This window comes from Amblyomma mixtum, chromosome 10, assembly GCF_055824585.1.
Source record: "Amblyomma mixtum isolate Tamu chromosome 10, ASM5582458v1, whole genome shotgun sequence".
NCBI lineage: Eukaryota > Metazoa > Arthropoda > Arachnida > Ixodida > Ixodidae > Amblyomma > Amblyomma mixtum.
The window spans coordinates 33,230,459-33,256,405 of NC_143021.1; the positions used below are offsets into that span (position 1 = coordinate 33,230,459).

The 25,947-nt window shown below is 45.7% G+C and overlaps 1 protein-coding gene across 1 annotated transcript in view; it reads left to right on the forward strand.

Moving 5' to 3' along the window:
- Positions 1–25,947, forward strand: part of LOC149325562 (sodium-coupled monocarboxylate transporter 2-like) — a 49,946-nt gene that overhangs the window by 20,793 nt on the left and 3,206 nt on the right. Inside the window, exons 6-12 of the mRNA XM_089564334.1 lie at positions 3,153–3,290; positions 4,105–4,234; positions 4,414–4,502; positions 14,510–14,619; positions 14,788–14,855; positions 20,763–20,849; positions 24,972–25,144. Coding sequence (XP_089420460.1) covers positions 3,153–3,290; positions 4,105–4,234; positions 4,414–4,502; positions 14,510–14,619; positions 14,788–14,855; positions 20,763–20,849; positions 24,972–25,144 — 795 coding nt within the window. The remainder of the gene's footprint in view (positions 1–3,152; positions 3,291–4,104; positions 4,235–4,413; positions 4,503–14,509; positions 14,620–14,787; positions 14,856–20,762; positions 20,850–24,971; positions 25,145–25,947) is intronic.

Sequence of the window (25,947 nt, forward strand, 5' to 3'; positions counted from 1 at the left end):
CCTTCTGCTCCGTGCGCAGCGGCCTGATGTGCAACCCGATATCACACAGCTGGCAATCTACCTCTAAGCCATCGCAGCAACGCTGTGCTATCGTCGTAAACGCTGTCGTCACCCTACTGCGAGCCGCGCCCCCATCCCCCACCAGCTGCAGCATCAGGTTGCAGTGGAATGCGCTAACCGTCGGCATGGGGACGCCGTCTCTTATGGGCACCGTGGGTTTTGTGGCACACATGGCGACGTTTTTTCACTCAATAAGACAAGCAAGGCTGTCGCCTGAATAGCAAGCCGGCCACACTTGGGTGTCCTTAGTCGCTCGCCGCGCCATTTCGGTTGATAAGGGATGCGCTAAACAAAAACGAAATCGCTAATTTCATGTTATTCCCTTTAATCACACCTGCAGTAAAAAATAGTAATAATAATGAATAACAAAAGCATTATATATCTAACAGCTTGGTACCATTATTTTTTGAATTACAGACACGTATGTTTGAACAACCCGCTCTTTCTGACGTTTTTTTTTTGGAGACCGAAGAATTCGAGCTACCTATGCCTAGCAGCTCTTCAAAGTCAAAAGCATTCGTAAGATTTGCTGCGTTTTATGGATAATATTTGTGAGTGGGTATCTCGAGACAACTAATATGTTCGGGCGCCCCTTCTTGACCACAAAAGCGAGGCGTAGTGGAATGACAGCAACGAAATATCGGCAAGGCGAATGGCCCCGCTTTGGTGGATGTCGCCACATTGACCCACCATATCTGGCTATAGGAGAATACGTGAATAAACCAGTTTTGAATATGCGTCGCCCACCGGGTCGTACGATAGGATCTCATCATGCGAGAAGGTGGGCAGTTATTCGTGTTCTACGGCATGAGCGGATCTAGCTGTCTGAGGGTTCGCACCAGCGCTGGCTGGAAAAAAATTCGCGGAAAAGAAGCCTTAAATTTAAGGCTTTTTTGCCGCAAATGGCTATCTTTAGGAGGAAAATTCGCTTGGGCTTTGGCTTTAGCATACGATCCAATTTCGCTTTATCTCGGGAAGAGGTCCCGCTCAGGCTGCAGAGAATAAAACAAACATAAAAGCAAGTCGTTCTTAACCCTTTCGGACCTGGATTTTTTGTTTTGGTCAGACACTGTTTCGGTGCGTGCTTTTATAATTTCTGAGGCCCTAAAACCATACAGTAAAAAATTAACTCCGGCGGTGGAAGTATTAGCTCATGTATAGTCTAGGCAACGGCTCAAGGCGGTTGCCTAGCAAGAGCTCTGCGCCTAGCACCGCCACAGCGAAATCGCAAGTACGTGGCCAACGTAGGTTTCGCTACAAAAGGGATTTGCTGAAAACGTGCCCGACTGACCAGGCGACACGGTTTTTTGTATGGTTGCATTCAAAAGAAATCCAGACTCACTGCGGGTGTCTAGGGGTAGATTTTTATTCTTGATCAAAATGTAGTCTAAAAAGTCTAGTACTGTCCGGCCCCGTGTGTACCATCTGACGACCAGACATAATGAACAGAGCCCAGCAACGCTTCCAAACAGTAACTAAGCAAGCGAATCTGTGTACAGTTTGCCGAAACTTGCAGTGTTAAATACTTTGGAGTCATGGAAGCTACAGACGGCATGATTCAGAAGTTCAGGCTTCCTCAACCACCTTGAAATCATGCATGAAAGTGGCAAAAGCACAAGAACGTGGCACTGGAAGCGTACAGTGCTAACAACTGTGAGTGAATTAAACGGGGCGGCCAGCCTCGAGTACTATTTATTTATTTTTGGCTCCACGAATATCCTCATGGAACCTAAGAGCGATTGGAATGACAACGCAGAATCAAATTAAATTATCACACTATTACCCTTCAAAAGGAAGATTTCAACGTTGCATTACTTTATGCTTTAAAATTGAAATGCCAACAACTAATTCAGTAATTGAATTTTTCAGTCATTGTAATTTAGCTCCTGAATAACGGCCTGAGGGGCGAGTTGGTGCATGATGAAATAAACGGGGGCACAAAAAGGACACTAACAAGAAAGGGACACCACATGCGTACAGTTGGTAGTGTGCGCATGTGGTGTCCCTTTCTTGTTAGTGTCCTTGTTGCGCCAGCGTTCATTTCATAATTTAGCTCCAACTGATGAGCTTACCCTTATGGCAGATAAGATTTTAAATGTTTTTAGCACCTCTTATAAGAGCCTGGCTTTTACCGAACAGATAGAGCGTGACAAAACCCTTAAGATTTTAGACTTAGAACTGTCTTTTTATTCATTCATGATTAAACTGCGCGAAAAAAAACTCGGACAGAGACAGAAAACACGTACACACACAGAGCGCAATCAATACCCGATCAATACCTGTTGGAAGCATGGGCCTAGGTTTATTAAGGCCTTTGGCCTTATGAACCAGCACATTTTACGTTGGTGAAGAGCAGCACCTGCAATCTGTGCTTCAGGAATGTTCTAAAGAAAAGTAGCCCGCACGTGATGCAGTTAATTCTATTGGGGCAGGTTGACCGGTTGACGGCGTCCGTGTCTCCCCTTTCGGTTTCGGTGGCGGTGGATGAATCTTTGCGGAAACAAATCAAAAGCCTTTCCGCAAAGTCTGCAATTTACGTGGAAGAGCGTAGGGAAAAGCTTGAAGTACACCCTTACCTCCACAAGAAGCTTCTGCTTCTTGTGGAAGTAACCTCGACCAGCAAAAAAAAAAAAAAGCCCAAAACTGTGTTCTGCAATAAAACAAAAAAGTATTCCGGATTTTCAAAAAGCAAAGCTCAAATCTACAAGTCTAAATATAGGTATATTAAAAAAATGGGCTTTCCCCTCGGTTGTACATTTCTGCACATTGCTATTGGAAACAACTTCCAACAAGAATTGCTTTCCGCGAATTATCCTGGCTTGGAATCAACAAAAACATCTCGTCTCAGGAATTCCCAAGGGTTTTTCTATTCGCTACTATCGGTGGATCTATCGCGTGTGCGTTTGAGGAGTGACCTACGCCTCAGCTGGCACACGCCGCGGTAGCCAAGCCGGAGATGCGGGTTGTAAGCAGCCGCTTCTGGTGGAGTCTATAGTGTTGGGAAAGTTTTTTCCTTCTCTCCATTATATTGGTATTCTCAGAATTCTGTAAGAAGTCATGGTGAAAGCACGTCATTTTTTCTTTTTTTGAAGCTCGGAGTTCAGTTTTACCCATGACGAGACCGCATGGGTAGTGCTTTCGTCAGTAGCTTCCAATATGTACCGTGGGAGCATGGACCAGGTTGTCATGCAGAGGTGCCTTGCTTCCAGGACGCTTGCCAGCGCGCAAAGGTAAGGATAAGAATAAACCCCCATGGTGACGGATTAAATCGAGAAAAATGTTATTCGTTTTCGTTTTGTTTACAAAATGCAGTCTAGCAGGGCAACAATGAGCCAGCTTTGATGACCCAAAACCTGCTACACTCTTAAAAGGAAACGGTGTTCTGTCTAAGCTGAAGGGTAAATTTCAATCCCTAAAAATGCGGGAAACTTGAGGTTGGAAACAAAAACACAATTCCTTTTCGAAGCTTGCGAAGTTTGAGCAGACACGAAGATTTTAACAGAAGGTTCAATAACCTCTATTTGTCAACCGCAGACGCCTGGTGGCGCGTTGAAAAGCCTTTCCCTATAGCGAACTATGTCAAGTTACTATTTTTCGCAGAGGAAATATGTCTCAGCAGCCAGCAGCTAGCCTATCGGAGCGTTCACGCGAGGCCAGCGCCCATTAAATCATCTGCTTGCCATCGTTAATGGCGCCTCATTTTTCGTCTAGCCGCCACGTAATTATATAACGAATTCAAAACGCACAGTTTTTGTCTTGTGGGCGTGTTCTGCTCACAATGCTGTTAAATTTAGGTGGTGCTTCCTAGCGTTTCGTTCAACTCAATCAGGCATTGTGCTTGGAGGTTCGAGGCCAAATAAGCTTTGCGAGATATTCCTGTATTGAAAATGGAGAAACTACTTTGTACATCAGTCTTCATATAGGGCTAAGTCTTGTCGCAGATGCTCAAGGACTCAGTGTGGTATCGATCGTTGAAACTCTGTCAAAAACACTTCTCCTTTTAAGCGACCTCAAGTATTTATTTTCCTTGCTTTTTATTTCCAGGACTCTATTCACGGGGTCTCTTCTCCTCGCCACTGTCTACACTATAGAACTGGCTATGGCCGTTGCCGTGGTGTTGTGGTTTCAGGGCTGTGACCCTAAACTATCTGGCGCCATTAACAGCCGTGACCAGGCAAGTTTCTAGCCAATGCCTTAACTTAAGCAACACAGAAAAAGCACCTTCTGCACCTGTGTACTAAAGTTCCTTTTTTAAAACTATTTTACATATCCTTCAAGCTGACTAGTGACAGATATGAATTAAATATGCCGTGTGTGTTACTGTGAATTAAGCGCTTCGTTTTCATCAAGCAGATTCTGCCATTTTACATCAAGACGTACCTGAAGGAATTTCCAGGGTTCACTGGCCTGTTCCTGTCTGCTGTTGTGAGCGCAGCGACAAGGTGACAATTGATCTCAAGTCCCGTCTAAACGTTCAGGAATGAGAACTGGGTTTGCTTAGCATGCTTGTAAATCTATTTCCAGTACAGATACAATTTATTTATTTATTTATTTATTTACACAGTACTGCTAGCCTCTAGGTGAGGCTGTAAGCAGGAGTGGGAGATAAGAAAAAAAACATAAGTGACATGCGCAAAACAAATCAAAGCACAACAAGCTGCTTTCGCAACCAATAAGATGCACTCACGAGCAAAAATAGATGCCGCATGGTTGCGTGCAAAAACACAAAGCAATCGCAAAAACACTCCGTAATCGTTAGTTGCAACTTGATGGCATTCATAAATGCTTCAGTAGAAGGGCAATCTACAATGTTGTCTGGAAGCCGGTTCCACTCAGGGACCGTTTTCAGAAAAAAAGAGTTAGCGAAGGTTTGAGTGTAAAAGGAATAATCTTACGTTTATTGCTATGTTGCAAACGGGTGGCTCGTCGGTGTACAGGCTCTATGTGCTCGTGTTTTCGGATACCTAGTTTATCATGAAACAACAAGTGCATGTATTTTAATTGATCATACTGACGCCGTTTTTGTAAACTGTGTAAACCTGCCTTTTTTACGAGAGCACTCGCGCAAGTACGCCAACTATATGATCGGTATATAAACCTTGGTGCTTTCTTTTGCACAGATTCCATCTTGTCTATATTGCCACTAGTGGGCGGGTCCCAAAAAGTTGATCTATATTCTATTACTGGTCGAACTAAGGTTTTGTACGCTGTTAGTTTAACTTGGTTTGTACATTGTAGAAGAGTTCTTCTTAAATAGCCTAATTTCCGCATGGCGCTCTTAATAATCTCCGATATATGCTCATTCTACCTTAGATCCGGTGTTATGGTTAAGCCTGGGTATTTATAGTTGTTTACCACTGCGAGAGTGCTGCTGCCTATGGAATATGAGAAATTTAATGGTTGCCTCTCGCGTGTTACGGTCATCGCAACAGATTATTTTGTTTTTATTTACATCTGCCAATCTGAGCACCATGTTGCAACCCTTGCTAAGGCACTATTAAGTAGAGCCTGATAACTGGAGTTGTGAATTTCACGATAGATTACGCAGTCATCCGCGTATAGCTAGATTTTAACGGGTAGGTTATGAACTATCTCGTTATTAAATACAAAAACACACTAGATCCTTACCATGCCCATAAAATTGCTGCAAAAAGCAATGCGTACGCGAACTACTGAATGAAAATTGTATGTTGTAAGCCCAGAACATCTGATCAGTAAGCGCAAGTATTCTATACAGAAACCGATAAAACATTGCCGCTTGAAAAGAAATATTGTAAAGACGCCCCATGCTTCAAGCTTCGGGAAAGGTTCATATAAAACGTTCTAAAACTGGCTTTTTGAAGCAACCTGAACCAAGTTGTGTTAACCTTGTAGGATACATGCGCTCCTCCTCCTTCTAAGTTAGTTGCTTCAATAAAACCCCTCCAGCTGCCATGTCGGTTGTTGATAGACCGGACCTTCCATTAGAGTCTGCATCCTCGTCGCTCGGTGCGTAATTTAACTGATTTATGGTGGTTCACACTAGTCCGTAATCCGCAGTAGGATCCTTGTAGAATGTTTGGAGCGCAAGTTAGAAATTATCGCCTGATTGCTTTGGACCGACTGAAACGATACCTTTTTTTTGTAACAGAAACTTTATTGCGAGAACAGCTGATACACACAAACACTGTTTGGACCGATAGCTACAAATGTAGTTGACGTGTCCAATAAAAAAATATCTTGCAGTTCAGCCGCAGAGCGCAGAAGACTAAAAAGTTAATCATGTTATACAGAATAGTGCAGGTTACAAAAAACACGCAGCAAAAAACAAGAATATGATAGCAGACTGCAAGAAGAATACTAAGAATACCAAGAATAGCAAATACAAAAAACACAAAAATAAGAAAATAATACACAGAATACAATGAAAGACATACCAAAACCAAGCACCAAGAAAAATGAGGTGTCAAGAATTCACAAAACAAAACTTTCAGGCAAAACTTGATTAGTCTTGAAACGCAGTTTACAAGTCATTTCAAAGTTTCTGGTTACTTTTACCTCGATGGGCAATCCGTTCCATATTTTTTCTCCATTGAACTCTATCCGGCTTTGACCATATACATTGCTACATTTTGGAAGGTTAAATTTACAATTAGATGCTTGTCTTGTATAAACGGAAGGTAGGGCAAAAAGGCTTAATGGAAGAGGAGAGCTAGTGCTTATTATGCTGTTTATCAAGAGCGAGATTTTATAGTTAAGCATGGATGGGAACGATAGTACTTGATTAGCATCAAAAATGTTGCTTCTAGAGTGATCTGAATCAGATTTTATCGCGTTCAGTGCCCGTTTCTGGTGACGAAATAAAGGTGACAAGTAAGATTTATATCTTTGGCCCAAAGGTTCAAAACAGTAACTGATATGTGAATGGCAGAAGGAATTGTATATGGAGCGTAATACATCGTACAGAAAATAATGTTTTGCCTTAATGAGCATTTGGCATCGGGAAGCTAATTTTTTACATACATTGTTAATTTGTTCTTTCCAATGTAAATGACAATCAAAAATAACTCCCAGGTATTTGAAAGACGAGACTAGTTGTATGAACGAGCTACATAGAGTAAGTGTAATTTAGTTGTTTGCTTCGTCGGTGTAACTTAAGTCGGCTTCGGGAGGTGGTGGGTTCGACTCCCGCCACCGGCCGGGTACCCACCGGTCTTCTCAAAATGGGTACAAGCTATGGCCCGGCCTGGTGCTCGGCTTACTAGGGCTACATTGCTTGGGAAAGGAGCCTGCGCCTTCAAATCCCGTCACTGTGGGCATAGAGTCGTGTAGACAAATTACAATTAAGTTGTAATTTAGTTGTTGGTTAGAAGATGGTGTCAAATGTTGCTGAGTCCCTGCTTGCAGAATGTAGTCTGCGAAAGATCAAGGACACCGATGCGGGTCTGGCAGAAAGAAAAAGAACAGTGTGCATCCCGTATGTGCACAAAGTTTCGCACAATCTAAAAAAGATAGTGAGCAAAGGAGGCATTAGACTGGTTTTTTCAGCCAGGAATAAACTTAGCAGATTGTGCAAGCGTGTTATTGAGGATGGAAGCAAAAAAGGCTGCCAGAAGAAGCATAAGCGGAAGTTCGTTCAGTGTCGTGTTGGTGTCGTTTACAAGATCCCGACCTCTTGCGGCAGTTTCTACATCGGTGAGACGGGACGATGCATCAACGATAGACTGCGTGAACATGCAAAAGATATAGAGAACAAGTCTCGCAGAAACCACCTTGCTGTGCACTGTGCTGAGTGTGAAGATTGCGAAGCGCACCTCAATGGGACCACTATCATCGCCCGTTATAAAGATGAGACCACAAGGCTCATTTCGGAGGCTTGCCATATCAGAAAGCTCGGTAACACCTGTATCAGCAGCCCATCCATAAATCTACTCTCAAAGGAACTTGCGTATCTTAATCAGTGACGTGCCTTTTTTTAGTCAAGTTGTGTGGTTGTGCGGTATCTTTCTTTCATGCTTATTTTGTGTTTTTACTCGTGCCATTTCATATATATGCTGCCTTGCCTGTAGCAATAAACCATTTGGTTGTAAGTCAGCGCTGGTGTTTTGTCCTTCTCTTGTGTCTCGTCTTTGATTGCGCTCTTTTTCCAATTCGTAAAACATGTACCAACCAGCCCGTATTTGCCCTCTTCTGGAATTTAGTTGTTGGTTGCCTTGTACCAAGAATGAAAAATGACGTACCTATAGTTTTGGCTACGTTCAATGTTAGGCGATTTTTTAAGAACCAGGAAGACAGGAGTTGCAGTTCTCTCATTGTTGTTGTTTGAATTTCCAGAAGAGATTCACCAGCAACTATCTGGGCGGCGTCATCTGCTTATATTATTAATTGGGAAGAGTGAAGTGCCTGTGGAATATCATTTATATTAAGTGAAAACAAAATGGGACCCATAACAGGGCCCTGTGTTGCACCGCAAAATATATTTTTAATATCTGACCTAAAATCATTAATAATTACCCTTTGTTTGCGTGAAGATAAGTAGCTATGAAAAAAATTGAGTGAGCTCTCTGCAAAACCATAACTTTCTAATTTCTGCAACAAGATAGGATGACAGACCGTGTCAAATGCCTTTTAATGTCTAAGAAAACAACTACAGCTATGTGATTTTTATGCATGGCGGAATTAAGGGTTTGTGATAACGTTAATACAGCTCTGAAAGTTGATCTATTTTCAACAAAACCGTGTTGCTGAGGTGCAATAATATTGTAGCGTGCAACGCCAAAAAGAACACCCGCACAGAGACGAAAAACCTGCGGCGGTCACCCAGTGGTTCGAGCGCGCGCGAGAGAGCCAACTAACTTCTTCCTCTTCTAGCGCATGCACTACTTCCGTCTCTTCTTCGAATGCATGTATCACTGCCCCCCTCTTCTGCAGCATCGACACGATGCGGCTAGGAGAGAAATGTCAGCGAAAGGGTAGAACACAGCTGCAGTGGACCGCAGTTCAGTCAGGTAGCCGGTCGTGGTAAGGCTTCATGCGAACAACGTGTACGACTCCAGTTCGGTGCGACCGGCGCGATGAACAAGCTGTCGGGGCGGGAACAACTGCATAAGTCACATCACTGATGCGGCGCACTACTTCGTAAGGGCCGAAGTATCGGCGCAGCAGCTTTTCAGAGAGCCCGCGGCGACGAACAGGTATCCAAATCCACACAAGGTCGCCGGGCGCATAACTGACGAAACGGCGCCCAGAGTTCTACCTAGCGGCGTCAGTCTCCTGTTGACGGTGGATTCGCAGGCGGGCCAGTTGACGCGCTTCCTCAGCACGCTGAACGAAGGTATCTACGTCGAGGTCAGCGTCAGAGTCGCAGTAAGGGTCGGCGGGCAACATAGCATCCAACGGCGTGGTCACCTGGCGACCGAAGACAAGCTGAAAAGAGGTCAGTCGGGTTGTTTCGTGCAGGGCGGTGTTGTACGCAAACGTTACGTACAGCAGAATGGTGTCCCAAGTTCGATGCTGGACGTCAACGTACATTGATAGCATGTCGGCGAGTGTGCGGTTAAGTCGCTCTACCAACCCGTTTGTCTGCGGGTGATACGTCGTAGCAGGTCGATGGCTCGTGTGCGTCAGAGTCATCACGGACTGGGTTAAGCGGGCCGTGAAAGCAGTTCCGCGGTCAGTAACAACAACGGCGGGTGCTCCATGACGCAAGAATAGGTTGCGGACGCAGAACTGCGCCACTTCAGCAGCAGTGCCTTTGGAAAGAGACGTCTCAGCGTACCGTGTGAGGCAGTCAGTCGCAACGACTATCCAACGCTTCCGAGACGAAGACTTCGGAAATGGACCAAGGAGGCCCATGCCCACTTGTTGGAAAGGGGTCTTCGGTGGATCGACGGGGTGAAGAAATCCGGCTGGTTTCAATGGAGGAGTCTTCCGACGTTGGCATTCACGGCATGTTTTTACGTAGGCCCGCACCGATGGGAGTAACCTGGGCCAATAATATTTTGTCTAATCTGCGCGAGTGTACGGCTGACTCCAAGGTGGCCGGCGGATGGTGCATCATGGCAGGCACTCAAGATCTCTGACCGCAACTGTGATGGTACGACAAGTAGGAACACTTCTTCGCTGTTGGCAAAGTTGCGCTTGTAGAGAACACCAGACCGTAAAGTGAAGGTGTGAAGCCCTCGAAGAAAAACACGCGGAATGGGACCTTCACTGCCTTCGAGATAATCGATGAGCGGCGCCAACTCCGAGTCCGCCCTCTGAAGCTGGGCCATTTGGGTGGTACTATAACAGAGCCCAGGAAAGGAAAATCATCGGTGGTTTCTTCGGTATTGATTGGGATAGGCGCGCGCGACAAACAATCCGCATCCTGATGCTTACGGCCAGACTTGTAAACTACTGTTAAGTCGTATTCTTGCAAGCGTAAGCTCCATCTAGCCAAGCGTCCTGAGGGGTCTTTGAGGCTCGCCAGCCAGCATAAAGAGTTGTGGCCGCTTACCACACGGAAGGGTCGTCCGTAGAGGTACGGTCGGAACTTTCAGATGGCCCATATCACTGCAAGACATTCTTTCTCCGTCGTAGAATAATTGGCCTCGGAGCGCGTAAGTGTTCGACTAGCATAACTGATGACCCGTTCTGCACAGTCTTGCCACTGGATCAGTTCTGCACCAAGGCCAACATTGCTGGCGTCAGTGTGGATGTCCGTGGCAGCATGCTCGTCGAAGTGGCCGAGTATCGAAGTGCTTTGCAGACGGCTGCGAAGCTCGATAAATGCAGCCTCTTCGTCGGTCCCCCACAGGAAGGGCGTGTCGTCACGGGTCAGTGCGTTCAGCGGTTCCGCGATTTTCGAGAAATCTCGAATAAAGCGCCTATAATAGGAGCACAGGCCCAAAAACCGGCGAACAGCCTTCTTGTCAGTTGGGCGTGGAAAACCTGAGACGGCAGCGGTCTTGTCAGGGTCCGGGCGAACACCTTGTGCGCTGACAACGCGACCAAGAATGCGGAGTTCCTCAAAGCCAAAATGGCATTTCTCGGGTTTGATGGTGAGTTGCGCAGATTTGAGCGCTTGTAGCACAATGCGCAACCGCTCCAAGTGCTGGTCAAAGGTGGTCGATAATATAACGACATCGTCCAGGTACACCAAGCAGGTCTGCTATTTCAAGCCGGAGAGAACAGTGTCCATCATGCGTTGGAACGTGGCCGGTGCTGAGCACAGACCAAATGGAAGCACTTTAAACTCATAGAGGCCGTCAGGCGTCACGAAAGCCGTCTTCTACCGGTCTCGCTCGTCCACTTCGATTTGCCAGTACCCGCTTTTAAGATCTAATGACGAGAAGTATCGGGCATTCCGCAATCGGTCGAGCGCGTCATCTATCCTGGGCAGCGGGTAAACGTCCTTTTTGGTCACGTTGTTAAGTTTCCTGTAGTCCACGCAGAAACGCAGGGTATTGTCCTTTTTTTGACAAGAACCACAGGCGATGCCCACGGACTGGTGAACGGCTGAATGACATCGTCTGCAAGCATCTCGGCAGCCTGATTCTGAATGGCTTCTCTCTCCACCGGGGAAACGCGATATGGGCGCTGGCAGACGGGTCGCGTAGTCTCATCAGTGATGATACGATGCTTGGCGAGTGGAGTTCGGCCGACCCTCGAGCACGTAGCGAAACAGTCCGGAAAGTCTGCCAAGAGGTCCGACAGAAGATCCCTCTGAACCGACGGCAGGGCAGGATTTATTCTGACTGACTGAAGAGCGTGATGTGGGCCAGCATACTCCGGACTGGGTCCTCCCACGGTGCACAAACCTGGAACCTCAGCAAAGTCGTGGAGGAAGGCAATAGCCATGCCTTTGGCCAGGTGCTGATATTCGTTGGCAAAGTTAGTCAGGAGGACATGGGTGCGGCCGTCAGTAGTTGGACGAGACCTCTTGCAACGGCAAGTCCCCGCTTAAGCAGCAGTGGACTATGGCTGTCCGATAGGCCCTCGTAGTCGTGAAAGAGGTCATTCCGCACGAGCACCAGAACACTGCACCGCGGCGGCACCGTACCGTCGTTCTCGACAACGCGCAGGGCATTGCTGCAGGGATCGCGGGAGTCAAAGCGCGCCACGGCCTGTTTGGTCGAGAACGTGACACGTGCCTCCTGAAAGTCAATCACAGCGCCGTTCGACTGCAGGAAGTCGATCCCCAGAATCAAGTCTCTGGAACACTCGGAGAGTACGACAAATTCACCAACGTACGTGAAACCACTAATCCCAACTCTAGCCGTGCACTTGCCCACAGGGGAAATTAGGGGGCCACCAGCGGTGCGAATGGGGGTCCCCGTCCACGGTGTCAGAACTTTCTTAAGTTCTCCAGCAAAGACACGGCTCATAACAGAATAGTCAGCACCGGTATCGAGCAGCGCGGTAATCTCCGTGCCATCAATTGTCACACACAAATCGGATGCAGCGTATCTGATACTGTCGCTGCCTCTCTCTGTCCAGGTATCGTCGGCTCGAGAGTTTCGCGATGGATGATCTTTGCACGTCCCAACGTCAGCGGCCTTGCCTCCAGAGGTCGCTGGTGTTAGTTTTCCCGACGCGGACTCGGCGAGCGACGGCCAGCAGAGCTACTCTGGCGGCCAGGGCTGGAAGAGCGATAACGGAGAGGCGAAGGTAAACGGGACTCGCGCCTTCCAGAGTAGGCAGGGTTCTGGCGTGCCCAGAGATGCAGCGCAATCTCATGCGGTCGTTCGCCGTTCTGAGGGCAGGGTGCGTCGGGATGGAAACCGCGAAGGCCAACTTGGCGGTACGGAAATGCTCTGTAGAGGTGACCGGGCTCCCCACAGTGGTAGCAGAGAGGCCTGCGGTCCGGTGTACGCCACAAATCCGACTTGCGAGGGCGTGGCCCAGCTGTATCAGATGCGGGTGCGGAATATGCGGCGATGTTACTCACGGGGGTCGTCGGGGCCATACCGTAGCCAGGCACGCTTCCGTGACATGTGCCGATGTTGCTCACGCCAGGCGTTGGGGTAATGGGACCGTAGCCTGTCGTGCGACGTACAACGGATGCGTACGTGGGTCTGTCATCCGACCGGGACGGCGCTTCGGGGACAGAGGTGCCTGCGCAGCCTGTCGCACCTCGTCACTGCCGACTTCAGTCAGCGCTGCCAGCGGCGCAGGTGCAACCTGGGGCAGATGGATCCGTTGCAGTTCCTCCCGGACAACGGAGCGAATTAGTTTCTGCAAGGTGTCTGCACTGCCGCCGAGACACGACGAAAAGCCTTCGGGCACCATGCAGTTGATGTCCCGGTTGTACTGGCGGGCCCGTTGTTGCAGCGTCGTCTCCATCGTGGTCGCCTCGGTTAGAAATTCCGCCACCGTGCGGGGTGGGCTGCGCACGAGGCCCGCGAACAGCTCCTGCTTAACCCCACGCATGAGATGGCGCAGCTTCTTCTCCTCTGTCATGTTGGGGTCGGCGCGCTTGAAAAGACGGGCCATGTCTTCGGTGTACATGCGCACGCTTTCGTTTGTGCGCTGATTTCGGGAGTGCAGCGCAGCTTCAGCCTTCTCCCGGCGGTCAGCGTTGGGGAACGTAGCCAGGAGACTACGGCAGAACGTCTCCCAGGTGGGAAGTGTAGCCTCGTGGTTTTCAAACCACGTCCGAGCAGACTCTTCCAGGGCAAAGTAGACGTTATTCAGCTTGCGCTCGTCGCACCAGCCGTTGTAGCGTGCGACCCGCTCGAACGTCTCCAGCCAGTCCTCAGCGTCTTCGAACACGTCACCGTGAAAAGATGGCAGTGTTCGCGGTGGGTGGCAAAGGATCGGCGCCAGGGGCCTGGTGTCAGCGGCCATGGCAGTTGGACTCGACGGTAGAGGCTGGATCGGCGGCGGGGTCCTGGTCTCAGTGGCCATGTCTGTTGGACTCGGCGGTCGAGGCTGCGTCGTCCTTGTTGGCGGGGGAAGGAGCCCAAATTCAGGCGACTCTCCGCGGAGACGGCGGCTCGGTCGCTGGTGAACCGGTGTGAGATCCGTAGTGACGCTGTACGGAGTTTGCAGGTCGGGAAGCGTACCCAGCACTGCTCCACCAAACTGTAGCGTGCAACGCCAAAAAGAACACCCGCGCAGAGACGAAAAACCTGCGGCGGTCACCCAGTGGTTCGATCGCGCGCGAGAGAGCCAAATAACTTCTTCCTCTTCTAGCGCATGCACTACTTCTGTCTCTTCTTCGAATGCATGTGTCAATATTATTTTCTTTAAGATATTTTGACATGTTGCGCAATTACCTTTTCAAAGAGAGTGTTTAGCACACTCAGTACAGATATTGGTCTGCAACTACCTGGTTGGTTTGGATCTCTATCTTTATATATAGGTACTACTTTAACAACTTTGAGTATGTGCGTATTTTTCGAGGCTTTTTTCCCGGAACGCGCTCGTTAGAATTATGCGGGCTTGTTTAATTTCAACAAAAAATCTCTTACTCCACTTTTCGCAGCTCAATTTCGTCAATTATCAACTCCCTCGCAGCTGTAATCTACGTAGATGTGCTGGCACCACGCGTCAAGAATATCGACTCCCATGTCCTGTGGATAACGCGAGGTTTGGGTATGTTTATATACCGTCCTCCGTTATTCTCTTGTGTACACTTGTCAAAAATCTTCCTTTCGGTCGCGTGAAATTGGAAGTAGTTCCTGGGGAATTAAAGACATACGTCACCATTCAGAATTTTGCCTTTTTTCATTCGTTTCACTATCATGGACTTTTTTTCTTAAGCGTTGCTCCTAGGCGGAACCATGACTGCGTACAGCTGCCTCTGTGTCTACATGGGATCAATCACAAAGGTGAGCGCATGTGTGTTCTGCATCTGTAGTTAACGGCGGAGTTAAATGGCTGGATGTCACTCATTCAGTTTTAATTAGCAATACGGTCCTGGTTCACAGGCACGAAAAAGAAAGTAATTACAAAGAAAAGATCGATAGACGAAGGGGCAGTTAAATGTGAAATCAAAATTTACTTATGTTTTCCCGCTCAGAGGACTGGTCGCCTAGCGTTAGCACTCTAGGACAGAAATGAACACCTATGCCCAGTACTTAAGAAGCTTCTAGCGCTGACTGTCAAGAAATAGTACGAAAATGGCTAGAAATACGTCTGGACAAGCAATGGAAAGATCTTCGCAACGCAGTCCGATGGCATGCCGGCTGTGCAGATTGTTACTGAACTGGACATCGACAAAATCTTTTCCGGCCAGGCAAGGGTTGCGTCTTCTTCCACTGATAATGATAATGAGTAAAGTGTGTAGAGTTGCAAGTGAAAAATATTACCACAATGACGTCACTGGAGCAGAGAAAATTGCGCTGCGCGGCCAGCGCTGCGCCGTACTTTGCGAAGAGACCTAGTACTTTTGTTGTCGGCCTGTTCGTAACCGCAGCGCCGAGCGTTGCAATCTTCCGCTCCTGTGGCACGTCACTAGTGCTAATCTTTTTTTACTCGCGACTGTAGAAGCTTAGTTTCTTCTACCAACGAAAAAAAAGAAGACAGATGTATTATTACGGACTGGTTTTACCATCAAATCTCGACTTTCAGCCTCACTTTTGTGAATCGGTCCTGGATATTAACACGGGTTCGGCTAAACACAAAGATGACATCATCCTTCTTTTGCAGCAATTTTCCTTTAGGTTTGATGTGATAATGATGTCAAAGACATGGTATTCAAACAGTTACCCTATCCTGGAAATAGATGGCTACGAGACATTCTTTTCTTAACCGTTTAAGTAGACGAGGTGGCGGTGTGGCGATACTTTCTTCAGCTCAAAAGAAATGTGAAATTCTTACAGAATTCAGTATGGTCACTGATGGCTATGAAATGTTGACACTTCAAAATAAAAGCCAAGTAACTTCTGTTGTATACCCCCCCCCCCCTCCCCCAAATGGAAACGTTATGCGCTTTCTTGATTTTTATGAACAGTTTTTAAACTTCGTGTCATAAAATAACCTTAATATGACTGGTGGGGGTGATTTCAACATCGATGTTTTAGAAGATAGCCATCCTGCACGTGAATTTAATATGAAATTTGCTTTCGTTTGGTTTCCCAAATGAAACTGTAACATTGAACTCGCATTACATGTTACACATCTGCAGCACTTGACCTTTTGATAGCGAACATTGATATAACTATACACAGTGCAGGCACAATTTCATCCGACATCAGTGAACATTGCCCGGGTTTCCTTGCACACTGCGTAAATTCAATGCCAAAGAAATGGCAGTAGAAAGATTTGATCACTCTGTGCATTAATGAAAACAGTTTAGAGCTGTTCAAACAAGAAATATTATTCCAAGATTTGTCACTAGTAAAACCAAAAGGTAACGCGGGTGAAGCTTACAATGAATTTATCAAGGTTTTCGCGCTTGTCTATGAAAAACATTTTCCATTTAAAGCACTTGAACGCACTAAGAAAGCGAGGAAACCATGGGTGACAAAAGAGCATCTAAAAAGATAAACGCAAAAACTGTCTTTATAAATCTTTTTTACGTACACGATTGGATACAACTTTAATACCCTTCGTTACAAGTTTACAAGTTTAATACCCTTCGGAACAAACTGAATTCAGAGCTTTTAGTCAAGGAGACCCTCTAGGCACTTTCTGGAAATAAACATTGAATTGAATTCAAAGTGTATCGCCAAGCGCCACAGATGAAAACAGTTTTTAGAAAGAAACTGGTTTTATCAAGTGTGGGGTCCTTCGGACTGCGAATTCTGCGTTACTTTTACCAGCCCAAGAAGGAATACGCGAAGCGCTCGGATGTCCTGAATGAATGAGTACTTGAGCTCAAGCCAAATATATATGCGCATTAAAATTTACAAATGCTTTGAAAGCAATTTCTAGAAGCCCTTCGAAGAACGAAGATGGTGCTGCCATATTATCAGAGATTGACAGGTATAGCCTACCCAGAAGAAACGACCGCTCTTGTATGTAAGCTGAGCCCATACAGAGGCGTGGTTAAAAAGTTAAAAAAATGCGTCGTATATATAGGGAACATCAAATCTTCACCAATTGCCATTAAAAGAAGAGAAACGAACATCTTCCAGGTGCGTTATGCATATGAAAGCTGTCACTGTTATCTGCCCGTAACCTAGAGGCGTTTACTTTAGGAGAAATATACCGGGTGTTTCAGCCAACACTCTCAAAAATTTTCAAAAGTAGACTTTTTTGGGTAAAAAATATGGCCTTTGCTGCATAGTATCACCCATGTTGGCGGAAATCAGAAAACCAGTGAACGTCTTAAGTAGTAAGCTGAATAACTAATTCAAAAGAATTCAATTCCTAACAGACTTAGGCGACTAGTTGCAATCAGAGATTTGTAGTCTGTCGTTAGTAGTAGATATATCAGTTTTTAGTCCTTCAAAAACTGTCCCTGTCAGCGCTGTGTGTGTCTTTTCTATCTGTGTCCCTGTCTTTTGCGCTCTTTTAAAGAATCTATTACCCTCGTCCTTGTAGCCACGACAAAACCTGGCTGCGCCGGGCGAAAATACACGTGCTTTCGAAAGCATGCAGGCAAAGCAATCCTTCGAGTCCATGTAACTAGTCGAAAAAGCCAAATTTCGTCCAGCCAAAGCGCTACAAGTAGTCCGTTTTCGAAATTCTAAAAATTACCGACGATTACGTTACTTCCTAATGCGAAATTTGAACGCAGCAAATAAGCTGTTTCACCTTTTCGATAGTGAGTCAACCCCAGCTGCGGAGTTGGTTTCAGAGACAACGCCGCCGATGCCGACACAAACAATATGATACCCTCGCTTCCGCAGCGCTAAGAACCAGGTCTAGCCGTGGGAAGGTGGTCACGTATTCGTCGACGTGCCGGGGCCTACGTGAAATAACCGGCGCGTCGGCAACTGAAGAGCACCCTATCCGCCACACAAGAACAGGGGGGGGGGGGGGGGGGGACCCTTTCCTCCTCTTTCTGCATGGCGGCGACGGTGTTCTATGCAGTCACGTTATCTTGACTCTCTAGCGGCGTCAGCGGCATCCAGCGGTATCAGTCGGTCGCTGCTAGCGCTGGGGGGATGAAAGGGGGGCGGAGCTGGTTACGAGGCCGACGACAACGCCGACGACGACGCGAAACCCAGGAACGGACGCCCAAGAGCTGCGCTCTAAAACTGATGGGGCTATTACCAACCACTGGCTACAAATCTCCAATTGCGACCTGGCACCTAACTCTAATAGTTAAAAAGTTAATCATTAAAAATTATTTAACCATCTTACTATTAAGACGATGCACCGGTTTTCTAGTGTCTGCCAACACTGTTAATACTATGCCGAAAAAAACATAATTTTACATCAGAAAGGCTATATTTGCAAATTTTTGAAAGCGTTCGTTGAAACACCCGGTGTATTGTAAGACAGGGGTTTACTGAAAGGAACTGGGAAGACATAAGTAGCGGCGAAAACAGTCCGAGGTGAACCAGGATAAGCACGGACATACGTGGCGATAGCAATACGACTGAAAAGCAGGGCTATGTTTGTCTTTGCCATAAGTGTGCGTCTTCATTTCAATATTCAGTTTTTCATCCTGTTCTCATTCAAACAAACGGAGTTCAGACAATGGCTTTCAATACGAAATCAAGTCGTTCCAAGTACACTTCATTCTAATAAGGGGCAGTCCTTTCTACCTGTCGAAGAACAATCTAGTGTTCGAAATAGCGTTTCGAGACATGGCGTTTGCATGTTGGCAATGTATCTAAAGAGTACATACGTAATTACGAAATTAATCCATTCAAAGTATACTTAAGTATATTTTGGAGAATAATTTAGTATTTATGAAAGTACTCATGAATTTTAGCAAATGACCAGTCTGCGTGAATATATTTGCAGCACACCTCAAGCTGCCGTAGGAAAATCTAGTGCTGGAAACCGCGTTTCGGTAAATGCTGCATTGGAAGTGTGCATTCATAAATACAAATTTAATTCCTCTATGATACACTTCATTTCTAACAAATGGGCGCCGTCCGCGTACACACATTAGCGGCACACTTCAAGCTGCGTGGACCAATTTAGTGCATGAAATCCACCGACAGGGAACAGTGGAAACGCTCCCTTTTCTGACGTCCTTTCGGTTATAGTAACTTCTAGCAGGAAGGTAATCACCACTTATTTACACTGTGCGTGGAGAATGTTATGCCATCATACCGGCAAGGTGGCCTTGGGCACCTCTGGGCCCAAACTTGTCAGCCAAGAGAACCAAACTGACAACGTCGACCGGCTCCCATAGACGCCCATGTATTTCTTCCTATAACTTCCTGTTAACTGCTGTCACTTTCTGCCGCCATTTGCTGTGTGGCGACCACGTGACCTTGCATACTTATACACCTGCTGATTAATGATAACTCCGCGTTTCACCAGGGAGGGATTCCTTTTGCTTGTCGCTAATTTCCGGGTTACTCATTACTTCTATGGTTGCTAACATTAATCCCTCTCATCCGGTAAAACCGACTAGTGGACGTTTTTAAGCTCAAATGGATATATATTTTTAATGTATTAAGTGAATATTTTTGGAGTTTTTTTAATGCCGTTTAATGCATTTAATCTATTTTTTACCATATTTTAATGCATCTTGAACATACTGAACGGACAAAAGATTTATTTTTGACCTATTTGTGAAAATCTTCGAAACATTACTTGCAGCATGCATGGAAAGCATTCATGTTGCAGTTTAAGCATAGAGAAAACGAACAAAATGACTATGTAAATAATACAATATGTTATAAATGCATTTTTAGAGCAGTCTTTCTTTGCTAAGGGTAGCGCTCTTTGATACCTTAAGTTTTTTGTGTGATAGATACTAATTATCTGCAGTACTGGTATATAGCGCCTGCCACGAGTTGACAAATCGGGGAGTAAGGAACTCCACACCACATACACATGAGGGAAGCTAACAGTCATGTACACGAAATAAGCATAAGCATCAAGAATTATTTTGTGGCAATTAATTATTGGAAACTACTTGTATAATTGTTTTTATCTTGACAATAAAAGATTACAAAATACAAGAAAAGTCAACTGCATTCCACCAGTGGCACCTGTACACATATTCTCCGCATTCGTGTGCAGTGCTCTACCAACTGAGCTACGGCGGTGGTTCTCCAAACTTTTACTGTTGAGGGTGCTCATGTTATGTGTAGCCCAAGCATCACAGTGTTCCCCGGTGCCACCTTCGGCCGGTCCGGTGTCCATAAAATGTGCAGTAAGGTTGCAAGTGGCACTTGCAACGGGATCGAACAGTGAGAGCTTCAATTATGGCGGACCCCCTTGTGCAAGCAGCGCTATCCAAACGAGGGCCATTTTAGGTATTCAGCACAAAAAGAATTCCGGGGGCTTCATTCACAACATGCGAATGAAAGATGTCAGTTGTCATCGACACAGAGATAAGCATAGAGCAAATAGATTTTTTGTTATCTTTATCATTAGAAAAATAGTCGCGTACTCATTTTGAACTGTTGTTAATGACTGTTGGCTTTCCGGACCTGATATGTGTGTTGTCTATTCGATCAATAAACATCACGACAAACCGTGCAGTGTTGAGAATAATGTAACCCGCATAAGAATGTGTTTCATGATCAGAAATAAGTATGCTTGTTAAGCCCTAATAAGCATGCCGGTGGTAATGCACGAGATTAACAGAGCTCTGTAATGTAACCAGTGTGTTCTCTTTGATGTACAAAGCAGATGACGTATCTTGCATCCCGCAGGCCATGATAATGGTGTACAACGCCGCTGCTGGTCCTTCACTCGGCTTAGTGATCCTTGCGGTTGCATTCCCATTTGTACATTCTAAGGTAAGCGGCACCAATTCTGACCACACGCACTTACCACATATTTAAATGCTAAGGAAAACACACCGGAACCTGAATAACGTCGGGCTATTTGTTTGCATGTGTGCCAACACTAGCGGAGCATATATTAAGGCCGGTATGCATGAAGTGAAGAGTCTCGGAGTTTTGTATTTTAATTGGTGTTTCTTGCCTAACGGTGTAAGTAGAACTGTGCGGGTGCTTAAGTCACCTCAAGATGTTCGACATTCGTCGAAGCTTGTGCAGCAGCATCTGTGTACGTTTAGGTCAGTTTCTTTGCACTTCTCTTTCCACCAAGCGCCTTAAATGTACAGGGTGCTAGCTGCAGTGGGTGCTGTGACGGTGCTGATAATTTTAGATATCAGACTTTTTCATACTTACATTTTCATTCTCTGCCTAGGTTGCGGTATGAAAATCGATCACTCACAACCTGTAGTAGGTTGTGATTACGTCACAAGGCCACGTGACCTGTTTAGAACCATCAATGGGGCCCATCAGGGCGGGGTGTGTTGATGTTACAAGGTGACCTGACCTCTCACCACCAAACAGCTAACTACATGATACAGGACATGGGCGAGGTTTCGGCCTTACGACACTCTAATGCTATTTCAATAAAGATTATTACTATTTTAAGGCAAAATAAAAGAAGCTGGCTGATCGCGCGAGTTCTAAGAGACACCTATAATGGGGCCCGTGCGTGCAAGTCACATTCGGGAAGAACTGTCTGCCGAAATACCCGCTGGGACAAGGTATTGGATTGTTGTAAGTTGAAATCTAGACAGCCTCCGATATTTTGTCACTGCTTAAAAAAAGGCCACAAGTTTTTCTTCCTCCTCCACCGATGCCACTATTGTCGTATTTTATATCGCTGCAACTGAGACGAGGAGAAAAACTGAGCGGCTTGGGTTTGAAAACAGCCTAGTAGGATTAAGTGCGAGCAGAGATATTTGGTCTCAATACTGCGTCCCTAATTTCTTCTTACCAGCAGTAAGTCCGAGGCCCGATGCACAGGAAGAGATTATACAATGCGGAATTTAATTTAAATCATATAAAAAGCCATCCAACTTTGGCTATAGCCAGCGCTGTTTCGGCACCGTTGCTGCAGCCGAAGTCCACACTGTTTGGTTGGGGATCAGTTGCCAACATTGCAGAAAAACTGATGGGATGTTGCGCAATATCACAATCCTCTACCGCGCTTAAACAAATCACACCTCACAGCCGCAGCGCAAATCGCTAGGATGTTTTAACAACTTGTGCCCTTTAAGACGCGAGTTCCAGCGCTTTTCTCAATGCATTCCGCTTCAAACACACCCTTCTGAGTTTATGCTTACTAGGTGTCCGCCAGAGATCGCATATCATCACTAACCTTCATCTACACCTTGGCATTTTAAAATTTAACAATGAATCGACTAAATTCAATACAGCTTCCGTGAAGAAACGGGCAGTTTTTAAGGAAGAACGGCAACCGAGAGGAACAAAGAAGTAATACCCCCAAAACAGTGACAAGAGCAGCTGACTTATTCACGGTAACCTGCCACCAAAACGCAGCGCGTAGCGGGTAGTTTATTCAATCTTCGAAGCTTGCTAACTTGTGGAAAGTAACTTGCAAAAATTTACTTACCAGCTTGCTGAAACGTCTGTGAACAGTTCGCATTTTTCTTTCGTCTAAGTAAGTGTCTGTTTGGTCCCCAACGGTTGCACATTCGGGCGTAGATCCTATAGGATGATATTCATATAAAAAGGGATAATTTGAGTGTCATTTGTTCGCTGCAAGCTCGAAGGATGTGAAAACCGTTTCCGATAAGTTGATGCGTGGAGTGTTTTTTTAACACTAAATAGAAAAGCACAAAGGCTAACTTTCAGCTTTCCCGTTAGTTTAGTGCTGCTTTTGTTGGATGTGAAGATGTGGATCCGCTGCATATCTCCTTTCTAGTATAGCTCATAAGTAGTCTAAAATTGCTTCGGCCTATGTAATTTGAAAAGTGCTGCTATTGAATGTGTTCATTAAAACGTTTCCTGGGAAGAAAACTTCGCAGCACGGCCCTATCATATTTCTACACCTGAGGAGGCATCAAAACAATATTTGCCTCCTTCAAGCCTTGTGCTGGCCTTTAATTTTCAATCTATGAATTTCGTTCTGTCAGCTTTGCCATATCTAGAATGTCATGTGCAGTTTAATAGCCCAAACTGCACATGGGCCATAAAACAAACCGGTGTGAAGGGCACCGGATAACTTCGTACCACTTGAGGCCCTTTACATGTAGTGACGTCGTACGTCAGATGGACGCATTCGCTTTTCGCCCTAGCCTAAATGAAGTCATCGCAGCAGAATTTTATGCCTTTGCCTCGACCTTAGCAGGTAAACTACTTAGGTCCTTGAACTAGTTGATTGAACATAAATGTTCGTGCCGTAGGCATACGCAACCGCTCTGGCAGTTACACGCGGGCACTGCTTGTAAATTTTTCGCTCATTAAAAACCGCAATAAAAATCCGATAAGAAGGAAGGCTGATATCTGCTGTTAGAAAGAAACGCACCAGTAATTTATAACAATAAGCTTTTCTGATAAACAGAACTTCCTGCGGCATAATAATTAGGTGTCGGCGGACTTCAGAAAACATACGCATAATGTTAACTAGTAAAGTGATTAACAAAAGTCTAATAGTTTTTTTTTTCATTTTTGCCTATATGCGCCTAACTAAAGTTAGAGAATTCTTGCCAGCCATTAGTAATAGCCTTATGAGTTATTGAAACTTGGAAAACGCGGACACTATCTGATAAATATTTAATATATTTAGAAGAACCTGGGCTTCTTGCTGGCCTACTTCGGCTACTTGGGCTAGCTGGGCTACTTGGTGCAAGGTTGCTCGCGCACACGTAAAAGACAGACTCATGAAGAACATAGGAAGACGGAAAGAGCGCGAACTATAAACTGGATTCATTAAAAGCGCTGAGGCTAGTAGAGGAAGTGTGCACACGTGCCTAGCAAATGGGACAACGATAGAAGGAAGGCAAATCGAACCTTTGCAGAGGTCAACAAAAGCCGCGAAGGTAGTTCTTTTCCACATTATACAGCAGTACAGAAGCATCACTGATGCAGTTATCGCCTTTTCTCTTGAAGTGGTACGCTTCTAAAAGCTCACGCTCTACTTGTCTCCGCTTTTGCCCAGACTCTTAAAGCTCTTGAGCCGTGGCTCACACTGTGTACATGCAAAGCATTGAGCGAGCAAGTTCGCTCCTTCTCTAGTCCGAATTAACCACGCCTCCTCCCCTGCGCGTTCATTCACGCATGCTGGCTAGACAAGCTGCTGCATTCTATTGTCCTATTAATAAATTTGCTCACGCAGAAAAGTATTACCAAGAGTACGGGGAATTAAGCAGGGGGAATTCAATTACCCCAGGTTCATTAGAATGCCATTTTTTCTGAATAGTAAAAATACAGCCTGACCTCTCAACGGCACCAGCGGATTTCTGAGCTGCGGAGCCATGTGATGCAAACGGTAGCAGGCTAAGAAACGAGTGGTGTTTGAAAGGGTCCGAAGTGCCTGCGGTTCTACCCTAGTTATACTAGCGGAAAATAATATTGCTCTTCATAAAATACTATTCTGTGCGACGAGCCGGTGCTAAAGATAGATTCTCCGATGTCTATAGTGGCTGCCACGTTGGGGTACCGAACAATAGGAAAATTCAAATTTTATAACGCTCGCCCCACCCCACCCTACACGTGCAAACGAAAGCCACTGCATGCGATTCGAGAAGCTCGTAAGATGAAATGTAGTCCATTCTTAGGCAATCACTGGCCGTGGTGGCTCACTAGCTGCTGCGTAGGGCTGCTGAGCCGAAGTTCGTGGATTGACTTTTTCGGGGCATTGGCCATATTTCGATCAAGCCGAAACGCAAAAACCTCCTATTGATTGGCTTTGTTCCCACTGGAAGTGCCAGATGGCTGAGATGTACCAGAGCCACATATCCCAATGATTTTTCCAGCCGAAATAAGAATTCCGCACGCGGAAACTGACATACCTTCTATATTCGAGTTATCTTAAGGAAAAAAAATGCTCTAAATGCTTTTCAATATGGCTAAGGTCATGGATCCGCCATCTTGCAGGGGGCTGGAATATCAACGCTATTGCTCTTCAGTCTTCAGCTGCTCCTTATTTGGCAAGCACTACAGAATGGAACCAAGCCACCAAGCATGCACTTCACTATTCAACGCTGCTTTGACAACGGAACCTATTTTCAACCTGCCAGGAATATTACAGAAGTCCTGTCGGATACAACGTAAGGGCACATCGAAGAAATTTCTGCCGCGTTAAACGCCGGCACTGCAAAGTTTTAAACATTTCTAATAAACATCTTGCAGTAAATTTACTCACTAAATGTTGAGGCTGCTTATCAGCATTCATGCTGTTAACCACGAATGTTTTATTATGACCCTCTGTGGTTTAAACTGAGCACTGTTGTAGTTTTGGTAGCATTGATCGCTATGTTTAATACTTAGGTAATTATAGTAAAGCTTGTTATACATTGTGCCTGAATTATTCATTTGCCCTTAACGCTATTCGAGAATAGTTCGCAGCTTGTCAAGGCTAGCAGACAAATTGAGAAGTTGGTGGCACTTCGCTACTTGATACTCCTAAAGCGATCAGTTAGAAACTCATCACTACTAAAATATGCTATGCCAATACAAGCGTCAGCATGGCCTTCTTGCTGAATTCTTTACAAATTAATGATCGTCCTTAAGCTGTTTTGCGGTTATGATTGCACCAAGTCTCACAACATCTGCCTTTTCTTTTGATCTTATTTGAGCCTATTTATATTTACACAGATCTAATCATGATACTGGCATACCTCTACCGTCACCTTTTTGGATATGCACAATTGCCGCTTGCGCCACCGTGATCTCAGGAGTTCTGGCAAGTCTCGCAACCGGTATGTCGAACAGCCTTCCCCGAATTTAGTAGGTCTTGAGCCTAGGTACTTCTTATTCTCGGTGCTCCCGAAGCCTAAGTTAATTTCCAGCACAAACGGCAGCTGCGTGGCTATCCAGAGTTTACTGTGTAATAGTTTGCTTTTCTGATCCT